The sequence below is a fragment of the Nyctibius grandis genome, chromosome 2, assembly GCF_013368605.1.
Source record: "Nyctibius grandis isolate bNycGra1 chromosome 2, bNycGra1.pri, whole genome shotgun sequence".
Lineage (NCBI taxonomy): Eukaryota > Metazoa > Chordata > Aves > Nyctibiiformes > Nyctibiidae > Nyctibius > Nyctibius grandis.
Genome location: NC_090659.1, coordinates 52,416,592 through 52,433,409, shown reverse-complemented (window position 1 = coordinate 52,433,409; position 16,818 = coordinate 52,416,592). Strand labels below are relative to the sequence as shown.

The following is a 16,818-nucleotide window of genomic DNA, read 5'->3' as shown; positions in this document are numbered from 1 at the left end:
CAGACAAATTTCCCCTCTCCTTTCCCAGAATAAGCCCTTACAGGAGTGGGTGGCATTTATGAAGTTAGCCTCTACCTTAGCTGACTGGCCTTTGCTAAGGTTTGTCTATAGTTAATGGAAAGAGAGAGGTTCCTTCAGACATCAAGTGAAGGCACCTTAAGATTTAGCGCTTTAATCTTCATCTGGTGGGGTCACTCTTGCTTCACTGAATACAAGAATTTAACGAGATGAGCAGTCTAACTCAGACTGGAACCTAAAGTTAGCAGTAAAATCACATTCTTAGAGACCAGATCTGATCTCTAAACAGTTTTTAGAGACCAGGTACTTGATTCCCTTATCTTCCTTCAATGAAGTAAAACAAGGGGATCGTATGGACTGAAATATACATGCACCAATCAGTGCTACCAGCCAGTCTTGCTGTGGAAGCAGCAGGGTCATTTTGCCAGTGGGTTTTCTCCAGGAGATTTTTAGCTTTTTCAGAACTCGGGGCAAATGAACCTTTTTAATTTCTCTGCAAGTTTACTTTTACCATTTCTAGCTCCCAGCCCAATTATCTCCATTGTTTCTCTGACACAGAAACCCGAGCTGAACATGTGGGTCCTGCTGACAAGATCCTTGGCACTGAAGGGCGGGAAGGGCATCATGGTCTGTGCTCTCTTGAAGCTAACCCTGGCTCCAGCAGCTGCAAGCTGCCCTGAGGGCCATCCCCTTTCAGTATCTCTGTGGTGAATGAAAATATTACTATGCTCAGTTATCCACCTCATTCCATGTTGGAGGTTGCTGCTCCTGCAGCAGAGTCAGCAGACAGAAAGCAGACCTGTACCTTGGCTGCTCCATCCTGTAGTCAGTTTGCATTAACATGGAAAAGAGCCTGCACAAAGATGCCAAAGTGGAAACTAGACTGCCTACAGTGTGGGCATGGTAGCAATTCCAGCAGAGGTGTATCACAAAACTCAGGACAGTGATGTCTTAAAATACTGAAGCTGGACATGGGTCAAAGCCGTGGTATGTGCTGGTTCAAATCATTCTTTAAATCCTCTGTTTTGTCCTAATCTAAAACTGGTTGGTTGGAAGTACAGAGCTGCCTGAGGTCTTTGAAGTTTTAAAGGAGCTTAAAATGAGCTGTCTTGGCTAGCAGCTAATACAACTTCCTGAGCAACAACATTCTCGTCGTCTATGCCATGACAAAGATCCCATAGGATGATACTTGTTTTTGCTAACTGGATGCCAGATACTTTTCCAGGCTACGGCTAATATTAATAATCTCAAGTGAATCACAGTTGAACAGCCACAGGAAAACGTGTGCAAGTCCTGCAATAAAGCCTTTTGGCTATTTTATTTTATTCTACAAATAAAGACAACTGTCCATCATTAAATGGAAAAAAATAATAGTTTGAGGTGTATATAGCATGAAACAGTAGTTCCTTTCACAAAAACATTTCTAATTCATTAGTTTATTACAAAATACCCACTCACAAAAAAGCACAAGCACAATCTTTATACTTGTGAAATGAGTTGATATTTCATATACAAAATAATTTCCACATAATTCCATATAATTTTATTTTATATAGAAATAGGTCATTATTACAACAGCTGTACAATACACTACTTTTTATTTAATAATTATACATAAAATCTTTCTTAGAAACATATCAACAGAAAACATACAAAAAAAGCGAAAAGTGCATTTCTTTTTTCCCCCCAAAGGAAAATTTAATCCTAAATGTTACAATGAAAGAGATATGTAATAGTCTGCAGCATCCCAAGTCAGTGGGCCAAAACACAGTGCATATTTCTCAGAGACTTGCAGTGGGTGACTTATTTAGGTTGAAGAAGGATCCATGTGGTAATACTGGAGAGTTGCATGATTGTGCTTACAATTTGAGTTCTCCTTTGCAATCACAATTCATATAGAAAACAGTCCAGTGTGGGTTGTGGGTTTGTTTTTTTTTTTTTGTTTCTAGTCATGAAGAACTGTTAGGGTAAGCTGCATAATACTTTTCAGATTCTAAATCAAGGGTTATGAGCTGTAGACCATCTTCACCAATGACTGGGCTTTCTCCTCCATTGGATGTGCTGATTTGGCCACAAGAATAAGGAAACAAACTTCTCTTTACAGAAAGTGCCTCAGTTTTGTCCTCTGTGCAGTTGTGCAAAATAATAACAATAATCATAATAAAAATAATCTCTTGTTCTCTCCTCAATAGACCTTTGATGCAGTGCTTTTCATACACAAAAGAAGAACTGAAACAGTGAAGGCCAAGTACCTCATGAGTCTGTCAACAGTCTTTTGGAATTGCCAGATAGCTTTCAGAGTGACACGCCAAGACTGAACGCCTCCTCCCGTGCACCCATTCATGATGGAGGCTGCACAGGATAGTGTTCCTTTTTATTTTGCTCTGTCAGTACGTACTGTGCTCATGAGACAGCACAAACTGAATCCAGCATGCTGTAAATGCACTGTCTGTGGAAGTCTTGCACTCTGTGGCGTACTTCTGTCATAGAGCTTTGAAAGAAATGCTTGTGCAAAAGCCAAAACAGTAAGTACAAAGTCATTCTCTTCTGCCCCATGTGCCCATTGGTTAAAGCTAATTGTGCATTGATTGTGCTGGTGGGACTCTATCGCAGTGGCTGTGGTAAATTTGATGATTCTGACAAGCTATTGCTTCTTCTTGATGTTAGCTGTTGCTGCTGCTGCTGTGTCTGACGATACCCCATATTTCCTTGCTGTGGTGAGTAAGATGGCAGGAGCAAAGAATCGGGTTGCTCATTGTGCAAAGAACTTGGTGTTTGCACCTACAGATAAAATAAAATTCACTGTGGTGCTCGATTCTTTCACATGTTAAAGCTCTTCATCCTCAACGTACAAGGTGCTTAAAAATACTACTAGTTTGCTGGCTTTTGTTTCTGGGACTGTTTGGCATGGGGTTAGCTTACCTAATGCTAGAAGGAATGGACATGAATTGCAACGAAGAACATTACAATTAGGCATTGAGAAAGTTTTTCTAAGAAGAATGCACTGCCTAGGATTTGCAGGTTATCCTGAAAAGCCTGTTTAGGAACTGGGTGGGCGAACGTGTCAGAAATGACACAGATGGATGACTGAAATGAAACAGAAATGAAACAGGGGATCCTAGTGTACCTCATGCAGTCCCTTCTAGCCCTTCCTTTTTGTGAGCTTACAATAGGGTGTGACCTTGAAGAGGTGAAGCTGATGTGAATTTTGCAGATGCTTTTATTGGGAACACTATCTGCCATAGTTTTTCATTAATTCTCAGCTATGATAAGGATTTCATTTCAATAACAAGAGTTTAATAATTTGAGGTTGATAATACTCTTTCAATGCTTTCCAGTGGATATGTGAGGTTTTATAGATTGAGTTCAGCTCCTTTTGAGTTAATACGGAGACACCTCATTTCCCCTCCTTCCCCTTTACTTCAGTATGTGTTGAATTAGGTCAAAAAGTAGGTATTTTTACATCTTCAAATCACCTGGTTCTTCCAGGCAATGTGCTCCCATTTGTCTTCTTTGCCTTGTGGAGTTGAAGAAATATGCTAATTTACTGAAGGGATCCAGATATCTGATCCAGATCTTATTTTATGTCGACGCTGTAATTAAAAATCATCTTTTGACTTGTAAACTAAGCAAATTTTGTACTGAATAAAGAGTACAGAATAAATCCTAAGGCAGCAATTTTCTTCATCTAGAAATATGCTTTAAATATATCCAGGATAATCTGATTATGTTTCCAATGTACAGAATTAGTAATTTCCTTTGAAACACTCTGACCATCCTCCCTGCTCCCTTGCTATACTGGAAGGCTACGCGACACTGTATCAGTGTCTCACACATTTCAGTACCTCTAAAACGGCCATTTCTGCCATGAGCAGGCTCCCGCTGAAACACGGGGTCCCATTTGCACAGCCCGTTCGCCTTATAATTATTCTGTGTGTACATTTTATACATCGTCCTCTTTGTCCTACCCTACCTGCAGGTAGCGTTGTTGCTGATGCTGTTGGTGCTGGAGTTGCATAGGTGGCAGAGAGGATGGCTGGGAAGGAGGTGTAGTGGCGAACCCTTGGTTTAACACTGCTTGTCCCATCAGTACAATTGGAGAGCCACTGCTGGAAGTCTGCACTTCCAGACTTTGAAACATTTGTTGGGTTTGAGAGAATCTGTGGAAGAAAGAAGTAAAACAGTCAAGAACAAACTCTTGGAAGCAAAGGTCTTCTCTTAGGATAGGGATGGAAGTTCCTAGTCTTCATAAATAGTTCCTAATAAAGGATCCCAGTGCATAGGACCTGCTAATATGAACGACGGCACTTTTGGCAGCACTGTTTTCCCTTACCCTGTGTGTGAGCTGGACTTGGAGGGCAGCACACATCTCACCTCAAAATCCAGACTACATTTTAGATTCAGTAAAGACTCTGGTTTATGCATGTCTTCTGCCACAGCATTCACATCCCAGGCTCCTTAAACCAAATGGCCTTTGATTCTATATTAATATGATGAGCTCTGAACTGCAGAGAGAGAGAAGTAAATACTCCTCCCATTCTGCTGCCTGTGCTCCCCCGCGGCTGCCTGTGGGGTGGTAATCTCTTGCAGAAAGAAGGCTAGGGTTGATTACTTTTTAAGCTGCTCATACACATACTGCCAAGTATGGTCAGCAGTTCCCATCGCTGTGAGCCACACTGTAGGAACAGAAGAAGCCTCTAGAAGCCCTCCGGAATGAAGGATGGGACAGAAACAAAATACTCAGCTCCTCTTGACAATCTGCTTTTGTATAGCAAAACTTACATATGTGTTGTTTTGTGGAAGGTTGTGGGCAAAAAAAACCCCCAAAACCCACAATGGAGCTATTGCCAACCCAGCCTAATTCTGTTTATCCTGTAATGGGTGATGAGATCATAGTGTGGCGTGTGTTTGCTCAACAGCTGTTCAACATTAGGGGTTAGTCAGAAATGCTACAGTTTGGGTACTTGTACTAGGATGTCAGCTCCTAAAAATGGGTCCCATGAGTCAGGAAGACTACATGAACCAGAAGATCTGTCTTTGCAAATCAGGCCTCTTATTTAGATGCTGAAAAGCAGATCTAAAGTGCTGTATATTTAAAGTTGACAAATTTAACTCAAGCTAATCTTAAACAGCAGTAGTGATGTTTAAAAAAAGAAGTACTGAATACCTCCATTTCTGAGGTAACATACAGAATTAATATGTGTAAACAGTTGCCCATTATTTTAGCAATTCACAATTAAGTACAGTGACAAAAAACAGCTAAGAAAAAAAAGGCATATTCTGATCCATGTTTTCTGCTTCCTTCATCCAAGTTTTGAGGAGACAAACAACTCAGGTGGTTTGTTCAGCAGCTTTTCCGCGACCGCTCAGCTGCAGGGGCCTGATGGTTCTTTCAGTTCTGTCGATGAGACACAGCTCCACTGCCATTACGACAGCCTCTCACTGCCCAGAGAGCAGGGGCTTTCTTGGCACCGGTCATTTTAACTGGGCCAGTGCTGACTTTCCTTCTCACATTTACCTTGGTGGGTCAGAAGTTCTAGCAGTGAAGCCAGCATCACGTGAGAGAGAAAAATTCCCCCAGCCTTGGCTTGTTAAAACGCCACTGGCACGTTGTATTTCTCTCTGTCATCCTTCCTGATGTGACCAGGCAGGGTAAGGCTGGCCCTGACACTGGAAGGCAGGCTCAGCACTGTAACACGTTCCTGATATTTATAGCTCCTCCGTCATCTTACTAAAGAAGGCTATTTCCCTTAAAAAGCAACTTGGATGGTTTATCTTTGAGAAGTCACATACTTAGCCTGGGATCCCGCCACGCTGAGTTCTGAAGGGTGTCTTGTGTTACAGGACCCAGGCATCATGGGCTGAATGGGCTGGCTGAGCAACAGCCTGGCACAGGGAAAAAAGAGAAAAAGTGACATTGCTGTCACAGAAGGACCACTCAAATGCCACATTTTGAAAAATGAGACAGGACGCTTTCATAGGCACGGCACAAGGCTGAGGGTCAGGAGATCTAACCTCAGCTCCCGCTGCGAGCGGAGCCTGGGGCAGGGCAGTAATGGGGGTGCCTTGCGGGGGGGCTGGGCGCTCGGATTCACTCGGGAGAGGGAAATGTCATGTTTGAGCTTTCTGAGTATCTGACTGTAACGTTTTTGGTTCACAAGTCTAGTTGGGTGCCAAGGCCCTGGCCCTCCCCCACCGCCCACCCCGGGGAGCCTGAGGCAGTGAAGGAAAAGCGCAGACATCCCACGTCCCCGCAGCAGGGAGGCCCGAGGAGGCGCGGGCCCAAACCGAGCGCAGTCGGGGTCCTCTAGGCCAGGCGGGCTCGGCTCCGCATCGCCCCCCGCCCCGGGCCCGGGCCCTACCTGAGCTGCTGGTCGTGGCTGCAGGCGGCGGCGGGTGGGCCGGGGGTGCCGCCCCGCGGCAGGGCGGCAGGGGGCGCCGCGGGGCCGCCGCCGGCGGGGGCTGCTGCGAAGGGCGGGGGGGCGCCGCGGGGCGGGCGGCCGCCGCCCGGCGCCAGCTCCGCGCTCCTCGCCGCCTTCGGGCCCTGGAAGAGAGGGGTGAGAGAGAGCGAAACCCGAGCACGGCCGTGAAGCGCTTGCGTGGAGGAAGCCTAAAGACACGGAGCGTGACGGTGCGGCGGGGAGCGCAGTCGCCCTTAATATCTGGCGGTGCGTCCACCCGGCTGCTGCTGTCAGAGACGCGACACGACAGCATGCCTGTCGCCTGTCGCAGATGTCGTACCCGCAAACCCGCAGCTGCCCCGCAAACCCCTTGGGCCGGAGCGCTGTGAAAGCAAAGCTGCTCCCGGTCGTGCCGGCAAGCAGCTGGGGAGACAAAGGACACCCCGTGAAGGCAGGAGCAAAGCGAGGTGTGATTAGCACTGCTGTAAAAACTCAGCGATGGGAATAAACCTTATTAAAGAAAAAAATGGTGGTTTTTTTCTGTTTATAATATGGATACACTTTTAATAGAGTCGTTACAATACAGGTATGTAGGATGTTAAAAGCTCCAGCTGAGAGGTCTGAAGATGGTGGTGCAGCTGTGTTTGCCGCATACTCAGGCAGCAGAAATAGGAGCTAAGATTTCTGTGAAGGGAGGTACAACAGGTGGGCGGGAGAGAAAACGCTATGAGCGCTGAGAAACCTGCAATAAGAAAAAATTCCCACGCCAAACCTACTCCTGGCTCTCCCAGGTCTCAGTTACAACTCACTGAGGCTGAACGTTTTTTCCCCGTGCGGGTATCTGTTACGCTCACAACCTGGGGGTCTCACACGAATCTCCATGTATTCCAGCTGAGTGCCACCACAGCAGGCAGCAGGCTTCGCTGCGTTGGTGGTGTCCAGCTGGATTCAGGGAGCGAGCCAGGGTACAGCTTATTTCGAGAGGTCGCACTGCCGACACCACTATTGCCAGTATCCAGTGTGGTCGCTCAGGTTTCTTTCAGGATCAACTGAAGAACAGCAAGTGATCCGTATCTTCTGCATGCCTCCCTGCTCAGTTTTCAAGTTGAAATAGCTGCTCAAGTAACCTTCCTGGCTGAGCTCTTAAAAAAAGGGATTTAAGGTAAAGTAAATGCTGTAGGGAGACCCTTTATATAGGCTGCCCTTCTTTGGGGGAATAGGGAAGGAAAGGCAAAGGCACACTTGCAGGACGGACACGATTTTACCTGCTTGCTTAATAACAGCTCAGCATCTTCTTTGCATATAAATACTTCTCTAGTCAAAGAAATGATTACCTGGCTCGGTATCACGCTTGCTTCTCTCAGTGCTTGCTGGTTTGCCGTTTGTGAAGATGCAATTTGCCCTTGAAGTTGAGGACTAGGGACAAGCTGCTGCTGAGAAATGGCCCCTGACCTCTGCTGTAGCTGTTGTGGCTCTGGCTGCTGAGTATTGCTAAAGCTCAGGGATACTGTCGGCTGCTGTAGGAACATCTGGAAAAGAAGGGGGGAGGGTTTATTTACATAGCCCAGCTGTCTTGGATAATGAAGGTGACAGAATTAAATCCAAAGATATATTCTAAAATAAAGTTATCACATTTCTGGATTCACTATGCATTTACTGTTAGTTGGAAATCACCTGTCTTTCCTACATTAACATCTGCTGTCTCTAGTTTCTTGATTTCTGCAAGTGCAAGTGCAAGTGCAGTCATTACTTGCAAAATATGTCCTGAAGGTACAAGTCCTCTCTCCATGGGGCAGGCACAGCTCTCATAAGAGCAGTTCCCTGTACATTCACCATGTTCTGGGGAATCCTGATGAGAGAGAAGAGAGTAACTCCATGTCTTTTCAGTTCTTTCCCTTCTCCTTTCAAGAAAATCAGCCTGCCTTTCAGGCAGGGCTGCTTTGAATTTGTCTCTGGAAATTCAACACCTTACATGCAGTTGGGTTGTCGAATGTTTTTAATGAGGCCACAGTCAGGGCAGAGCTGTCCGTGTTGAATGGCCGTGTCCTTATCATTGAGAAGATGTGTAAACAGACAGTCACTGTCATTTATCTGATTTCCTATCAGGTAACTGTCACCCAGTGTTCCTCCTAACCGTGCCATGCATTTGACTTGTGCAAAAGGCCTAGCAGCTCCTCTGTTAGAGTTTCTGTAAACGATATACTCTCCATGCCTGCATTGCAAGATGAGGCTTTCTTCTTTAAAAGTTGTAGGGCTTGGGAATCTTTGCTTTTCTAGGGGCTATTTCTTTTATTATAGCTGTACAAAGGAAAAAGGCATCTTTTAAAACTATGAATTATTAATGCTAGAAGCTATCTTTGCAATATTTCAAACCTAGCCTCTCGCCGCCAAGGACTGTACGGAGGTATGCATCCCAGGTAGTTGAAGGCATTTTTGGATCTGATTCTGATTCCACACCACTGCTACACGTGTGGAACTCCATTAATTTAAGTGGAGCTACTTAGGGTTTAAATGAAATCAAAATCACAATAATTCTCTTCATTATTCATCCATCAGTCTCATGCCTAGCAGTACATCTGAGGTACACCCAGTAATTAGTACACCTTTCTGCAGCTTATTGCTATATTAACAATTCCCTAAACTATCATGTCCCCTCTAATTTTTCTTGGAAAAGAACCATACCTTTCTCCAAAGGACCAGTACAATGCATTGCTTTTCTTTGCATAAGTATGGGTTGATCCATCATATTTATACTTACTTATCTAGCTTTTAAAACATAGTTTTTATTTAAATATGATAAATTTTTAATGAATTTCTGTGTGCCAAGATTTTACTCAGAAAAAGGTACAGACAAAGCTTACATTCATCAGCTGGGAGAGGGCAGCAATTAATGAAAACGTTAATGGACCTAAAGCAACGGCTTCTTTCAGGTGCTGTAGGCTAACCACATCTCAAAGATGTCTGATGATAGAAATAAATGGGTCAAGAAACAGAGTCGGGGCTGCTCACAGCAGGTCTGAAACCAGCTCCGAGTGTTTTCTTTTAAAAAGACTGCTCACTGAGTTTGGAGCCATTACATATCAGAAAGACAGATGGTCTCGCAACTTCTGCCAAGTAAATAGGTCTTATTATGAATAAATCAAAGACAGAAATTATGAAAATTCATTTCCTTGTTTATTTTCTGTATATAGAAGCTAAGCTTTGGATATGTTTAGTAAATGAGCCAATTTGATTGCTCTAGCAATGAAACTGGTCGCCATTGATATAAAATTTGATATAAAACATTTAATATAAAATTCAGAACAGGGAAAGCAAGTGGTGTGTTTCGAAAATGTGATGGAGAGTGTGAGCCCACTAGTACTGGTCAGATCACCGCAAATTAAAACTTTTAGGATTGTCTTAAACGTCCTCCCTGTATGTGGTGAGTAGTGCTGGAGAAATACTAAGTTCATCCAATGCAAAGTCAACATTTATCGATGTGAATGTCAGCCAGGGTGTGAACTTGTGGTGAACAACTTACTCTGCAGGGACCTGCCTGTGTGCATGCGTTACTCCCAGATGGAGGCCAAGGAGCTTATCCTTGAAAGAAAGCACAGTAACCTACTTTGCAATTACCAGAGTGTGCCACTGGGTAGGAATGTGCACGGTTAATGGTAGGCAGCTAACATGCTATAAATTTACAGCCAAGTTTATCCCAGTAAACCAATTTGATTTGTTCGTGTGTTCGCACCCTGAGAGGGCTCTGAGTGTTTCATACCTAGGGACCCTCTGTTGCATTATAATGGCCAAAGCAGCATTATTACTGTCTGAACATAAATGTCCTGGAAAAAACAAGCTCAGGGCAGGAAGCGATGGTGCCATTTAACCCATGTCCCCATGGAACTGGAAGACTCAAGATGCCTCATCGAAACAAGAGTTAACCTGAGAGAGGATCGAAGCGTGGAATTTCTACCTGCTAGTGAAGCCTAAAAGCAAGAACATGCTTCATTTGTACAAAATGGTGTTTTTTCATATTGTGCCTCTTTTGTGATAGTCCTGCCTGAATTCCCCTGAAACACTGAAATATGACAGCTCTAAATAACAACAGAAACACCCGAATAAAGAGTGAAATCTTTCCCAATATCTGAGCAAACTCAAGCAGGTAAATTAGCAGCCCCCTCACTGCACTGCTGTTAATGACACGTCTCGTGGCTGATTTGGCAGACTGCAAAGTCAGTGAAGCATCTTACAAATATTTTTTAATTGGCCAGCTTGTTAACATATGCAGCAAAGCAGTGAGGGAGAGGAGGGACCCTCTGACACTGCTGCCCCCTCATTCCGAGATAGCTGGTCCCTACAGCTAATGGATGAGTCACATTGGCAAGACATTGTGAGGAAACTGGGTCTTTGACTCTATCTGTCCTTTGGATAATCAGGGGATTATAGCCTTCGGGTTCGTCATTACAGACATAAAGACTCTTTCTTTATGTAAAATATGGAAAGATGAGAAGCACAGCACTGGGAAGCAGAGATTCACTGACTTCGAAGGGAGCCTGGTTTGCAAATGATGGGTGGCTGTGGATGGTCTCGTTTGTAGTTCTTGCAGGCTGGTCAGGCTCAGCCCTTCTTCCTTCCTCTCCGTCCGCAATTCATTAGCTAGACTGTTCAAATATGGAGCAGACACAGCGTCCTTCAGACTTTTGAGGTTACTCTTGCTGCTCCTGTCCTTCATACTCTAGTTTGTCAGGAAAAGCAGAAACGGGGATTTAATGGGGTTTTGAACAGTTTTGTTCAGGGCCCACAACCCTCCTGCTACTTTCATCTTTCATCGCACAAGGCTCTTGGAAATAGTTTCTAACACAGACTACCATGCTCATCATCTGTCTGGTTGGGAAAGCATTTCTTGGTGGACTGTCATACTGCAGTTTTGAAGATCTCTGAAGGAAATGGAAATTGGGCTTAATTCTCCGCAGAGCTACCTGTACACTTCTCAGTGGAAGGGAGTGAACTGGCGGGGAAGATATGCTAATAAATCAGCTAACGAGGGAAAACTGGAGAACACTTACCCCTTTTCAGAAAGCCCATGGCACTCCCTTATGCTTACAGCTCTTCTACGCAGAATATTAAAGAGACCAGAAATATGCTTAATCACCTATTTGCTACCACGCTTTGTAGCTCTGATAATAGACACGGATCAATGTCTGCCAATACCCAGCTCTCTGAATGATGAAATCTGTGTGGCAAAGCACACAGTTGGATTTCTGATGTAACAGTTTACTCCTAGCTGCTTGCGAGTCACAAAAGTGCTGCATGCAAAAGCTTGAGGCTTTCTTATAAGTTGCCCCTAGCCAAATAAGATAGAGCTAATTCCCGGTCTCACCCTATCCCTGCAACAGCAAAGTAATTTCTTTGGGTTTTTTTAACCTAGAGGAGGTGGAAGTAGGAAAAGGCCCAGGCCACGAGTCAGTGTGACCACTCGCATCTCATCGCCTTGTTTGATTGCTCTGAGGAGACTGAAAGGCACTTGAACTACAGAGGATGATCCTCTCTGTCCAGCACTGCCCCTTCAGACAGATACGCAGCCCCTGCATTTCCGAGCTGCCCTACAGTCCCCCTGCCTCTCAGTTCTGCATCTGCAGTAAGCTGGGAAATGGTTAGCACTGACACCAGAGGACTTGTACTGGTCTGAAAATACTTGCTCTAACCTGGTACAGTCTTCACAGGGGAGAGGATCACCCAAATGGCATAACTGAGAGCTACAAATTGGTATGGAGTGGGCAGTACAGAACTACCCACCATTTACCCGGTGGGCCTCCTCTTCTCTCTGCTTGAGCTCTCTGTGAGCGTATCTGAGAATCTGTTCCATGGTCTTTGGGTTATTAAATGCACCATAGCACATATGGGAGACAGCTATGTAGAAACAAAGTCCATTTCCTGCATATAAGAATGTGCTCTGATCTTCTTTTTTTGCCTGAATTATGGGGAAAAAAAAGGGATGAGTGTATGTGACTATTGAAGACTTCACCAGGAGAGAGTAATGGTTTTTACCCAATTAAAAAGAGAGGCAGTGAGAATACCATGTCTCTTGATATTCATAATAACAATAAAAGCTTTCAGACATATGACATGATTCTGAACTGAAGGCCGGTTAATTGCAGAGAGACTCTCCCTTCCCATTAATCAAAGTCAGCACAGAACCAATAGAAGAAATGCACTGAAGTTAAACCTGGTCTACCTATATGCTTATATGGCATCAGTTCCTGATGCCATCCTGGTTTTGGGACCTGCCATTGCTGTGCTGCCTTACAGCACTGCACATGCAGCAACTTAGGTGGCAAAGTTTCTAATTTGGCTTCACTGATACCTTAATTGCCTAAAAATACAATCCGAGTTTTTTTTTAATATGTGAAACTGCATTTCACAGATGCTGATGATGGGTAAGAGTCTATTTCTGTGGAAGTCGGGAGCAAAATTCCCACTGACTTCAGCAGGTCCCAAGTTTTCATCCCGTGCTTAAAATGTTCTTTGAGACATTCATTTTTGTGACAGAGCTTGTCTTCTAAAAAACTCTTGTTACTACAATACTCACAGTGGGTCCCCAGTGCAACATTTCTAGCAAGCGTCATTTAACCTGGCATTTATAGTTAAATTATGAGGAACATAGCAGTAATCACCCCGCGTTCAGAAAACTTCCATAAAACTGGATGATTTGTCCATTTGTCGTTAAGTGAAACCTGAGATGTACTGAACGGCACTTGCTATTATTTCTGAGCTTTGGTAGACATAAGGGGTAGTACAAAGCAGGCGACACTGTACTTGGTGAATTAAAAGCAGATACTGAGTGAATTCTAGCTCTGTGTAGGAGGTATCAAAGGCAGAAGAAGAGCAGGCTCAGTCAGCTTCACCCTAAAGGCTTAAGCTGGTCCAGTGAAGAACAAATTCAGACACCTCCCAGGTGCGAACAAATGAACATCAGCAGAGGTTTGGGGTTTTTTAACATGACAAGGAAATTAATCTCTTGTGTTCTGTATCCAGGCTGGGGTAGGGTCAGGAAAACAGGGAGCAAATGAAAGAGATGAGCACTGCCTGAAGGAGGGCTGTTGGCTAGGGATGAGCAGGACAGATGAGATACTGAGTGCAAGTGATGCCAACATGGAGCAAGCAGTGACTGGATGGAAGCTAATGAACTAGAGAGGCATAATCATTGCCGAGTCTGAACTTGAACACTTTTCTATTACAGCTGCTCAGTCAGAAGACTCAGTAGATAAAAGTATTAAAATGTTACTGTAAATTCTTCTCCTCCTTCTAAAGCTGAGATATTTCTTCCTTCTCTTCTTCCAGAGAGCTCTGAAATCTTTCTTGATGTAGGTTACTCAAGAGGCTTTCAGAGGGCAACATCCTCATTCAGATGGGCTGGTTTTCACGTGTCCAGATTTCCTGGACTCTGGAGCTAATTTTAAGTTGCCAACCCTATCAAGGGCCAGGCGAGAGAGGATGCTTTGCTCTGCCCCTCCCAGCAGTAACGCACCTGTACGCTGGAGTCCTGGACCAGGCAGAGCTGCTCCTGTATCTTCTGGAGCTCCTCCTGCTGCCACCGTATGTTGGCCTGCAGGATCCGGGTCCGCTGCTCTAGTTGGTCCTTGATGGTCTGGAACATGCTGAACTGTGCCGAGAACTGAAAAAAAAAGGGGGAAAAAATCAGTCATTATAATACAAACAGGCCTCAATAGAACATTGTTCTGTTAGAAGTTATTGGTTTCTTGATTGAAAAGCACAGCCAAAGGAATAAAAGATGTGTTTGTAATATACTAACATCTAGGCAGAGATAAATCTTGTCTCTTTTCAATTTTATGCACATATGTTAAATTGCCATGGTTAGAGTGATCTGCTTACAACTGACCCTGTTCTGTTAGGGAATTATCAGAAGGACTGTTTTTGAGACTATGCTACTTTAAAATATCAAGAGCATCTTAACTGGATGGCAAACGACTGCATTATTTTTATTAGCCTTTAGTTTGGAGTCCTTAGCGTGGCATAACTGTATATTCTGGACATGTTTTACTAACGCTTTCCATTTTGCACACAGAAATAGCAGTGCTGCAATGGTTTATTCTGCTGATGACTTACTATAGCATCATGCAACAGCTGATGGCAATAAACATTTTCTAGATTTCTACAGCTGCGTAGTAGTCAAGCTACTAGAAATACTCATTAAGTTATTTTTATACATGACATAGAATGAATAGCTCAGCTCAGTGGGAGAAAGGCTATTCTAAGTAATAATATAAAATGGAGACCACTACTCAGGGTCAAGAAGAAAGTGCAACCTCCAGTAGCAGCAATACTTGGCACAAAGTGGAATCATTCAATAAGCATGGAGGGGACTAACACAACAATAAATTCCCAGTTTTATTTGGTGTTTTTGGGTATGATTCAAAGTCCATCCAAGTTAATTATTACTTTAATAGGCTTTGGAATAATTGCTTTGCATGAGCTCATATTCAAAAGTAAAAAACAGTCTTTGGAAGAAAAACACTTCAAAAAATCTGAAGCTTTTTTGTCATCAAGGCATCCAAGACTCCTTTTAAAACATGCAGTGCTGTGAGTGTCCAGGCAAAAGAAAACTAATAATTTTGCATTGACTTGAAAACAGTGCCCTGTTCCTGTGGTTGTTCAGTGGCTCTGTGCTAGTGGGTGAACTGCTGCACGCTGCTGGAGTCTTTCTGCTCCACGGTGGTGCACTTGCTGGCACCATTTCTGGCTTTTTAATAGGAAAACAAAAATGGTAACAAGAAGGTAATTAAGGAGAGCTCTGGTGCTAGCAACACTGTACAGTTAAATGAAATTTCTGACTACTTAGAGAAATCTAAATGTGACAGGTCAGATTCGTATCAGCTAACTGCTTTGCTTTAAACCAGCTAAATACGTGAAATACCTGCTCATTCCCTTCAGCAAACAGCTGAAATCTCCGTGTAAATGGCCTTTAGGTGAGAAAGGACGAGAACTTTAGAGGGTTTATTTCTATTTACCAGGTGGAGGGTGGCTTTCCTGCACAATCCGGGGGGTCACTGCTCAAAGGGTTTCCTCACATGGCAAGCTGGAGGGGAGTTTCATGGCCAGCCCTGCTTAGGAGGAAGGAGGGCTGCTGAGGTGGCACATGCAGTTGCTGGCAGAGGCCCTCCAAGCCCACTTCGGTGGCAGAGGCATCTGCGAGCGCTCACAGCTTGCACCGCTTGCCCAAGGAGATAATGTGAGCACTTGGCCTCTGGTGCCATGATCCACGGCACTTTTGCCTTCATTTGAAGACATCATCAGCAACCTGGTCCTCCCCCAGAGCAGAAAAATGGTGTCAAAGCTGCCGAAGGGAAGTTTGTGTTACTTCTAATTGGTGTTAAAGGGGAGAAGTCAGAGCTGGGTCTCTCTCTTTTTGTAGTCCATGTATAAAGTACTAACCCGAGGAATGGACAATTGGAAACCTCTGATGTCTGGGAACAAGGACAAGAGACCCAAAGGGGTGTCCAGTGGTGCTTGTTCTAGTCCGAAGGTGTGTTTCTGAAGAGTCCCACATACCCTGATTTTAGGAGTGGAATGACGCTATAGCTTGATAAGGTGAGACACAGCTAATTCCTGCTTTAAGCTGGGTCTGTACAGGATTTTTTAAAAAGCCGAGTCTTACAACCTAATTCTTTCTATATGAACTCTGTTAGTGAGGACTACTCTTAAGTCTTTAAAAGGGTCCTTATCAGAAAGGAATCAAAAACAATTTTAGCCAAAAGCTGCCTGGCTTGCTGATGGCAGTCTTTTCATTAATGTGCAAAATCCTTGAAGACACTTTGGGAAAGGAACCTGATTTTCTTCAATTAATAAATGTAAGGAATTTTATAACAGACAATTTCATAATCATTTTATATTTCAATAAGAAACAAAATCCATTTCCAATGAATTTGAATTTGCTTTGCAAATTTGCATGCAAAAATATATTTCTGTTGATTTTAAATTATTATTCCTTAATTTTTTCCAGCACCTTCTTATATTTAGCCTATTCATCTAGGATTGTCTTTTTGTTCTCTTTTTCATGTGCCCTTTGTATTAATACACTTAACAACAACAATTAGCTGGTCTAGTAGAGTGAGAGCCATTATGGAAGAAGACAAGGAACTTTCTCTTATGCTTTTTCCCCTTTCCCACTTTAACCCCCAAATTCGATGATAACTCTAGCCATGACCCCTGTGATTACAGAGCTTCTATTGTTTTTTGTACAATGAGACACTAACAGCAATTGACCTGCACCAGAGAGTATTTATCTCAAGATCATTAACTGCTCTACTAATTAGGGGAGAAATCTGTAATTGTATAATAAATTAAAAGAGCTTAATTCAAAATGTTTCACAGAAAACACTGCACAGCTTTACCTCTACCA

The 16,818-nt window shown here is 43.6% G+C and overlaps 1 protein-coding gene across 1 annotated transcript in view; it reads right to left on the bottom strand.

The window, feature by feature from the left end:
* Window positions 1-1,691: 1,691 nt before the first annotated feature.
* The window catches only part of NPAS2 (neuronal PAS domain protein 2), a 54,514-nt gene continuing 39,387 nt past the window's right edge, over window positions 1,692-16,818 (bottom strand). Inside the window, exons 15-20 of the mRNA XM_068421587.1 lie at window positions 13,927-14,073; window positions 7,754-7,948; window positions 6,381-6,562; window positions 5,812-5,904; window positions 3,992-4,178; window positions 1,692-2,799 (exon numbers count right to left, since the gene is read on the bottom strand). Coding sequence (XP_068277688.1) covers window positions 2,623-2,799; window positions 3,992-4,178; window positions 5,812-5,904; window positions 6,381-6,562; window positions 7,754-7,948; window positions 13,927-14,073 — 981 coding nt within the window. The 3' untranslated portion in view covers window positions 1,692-2,622. The remainder of the gene's footprint in view (window positions 2,800-3,991; window positions 4,179-5,811; window positions 5,905-6,380; window positions 6,563-7,753; window positions 7,949-13,926; window positions 14,074-16,818) is intronic.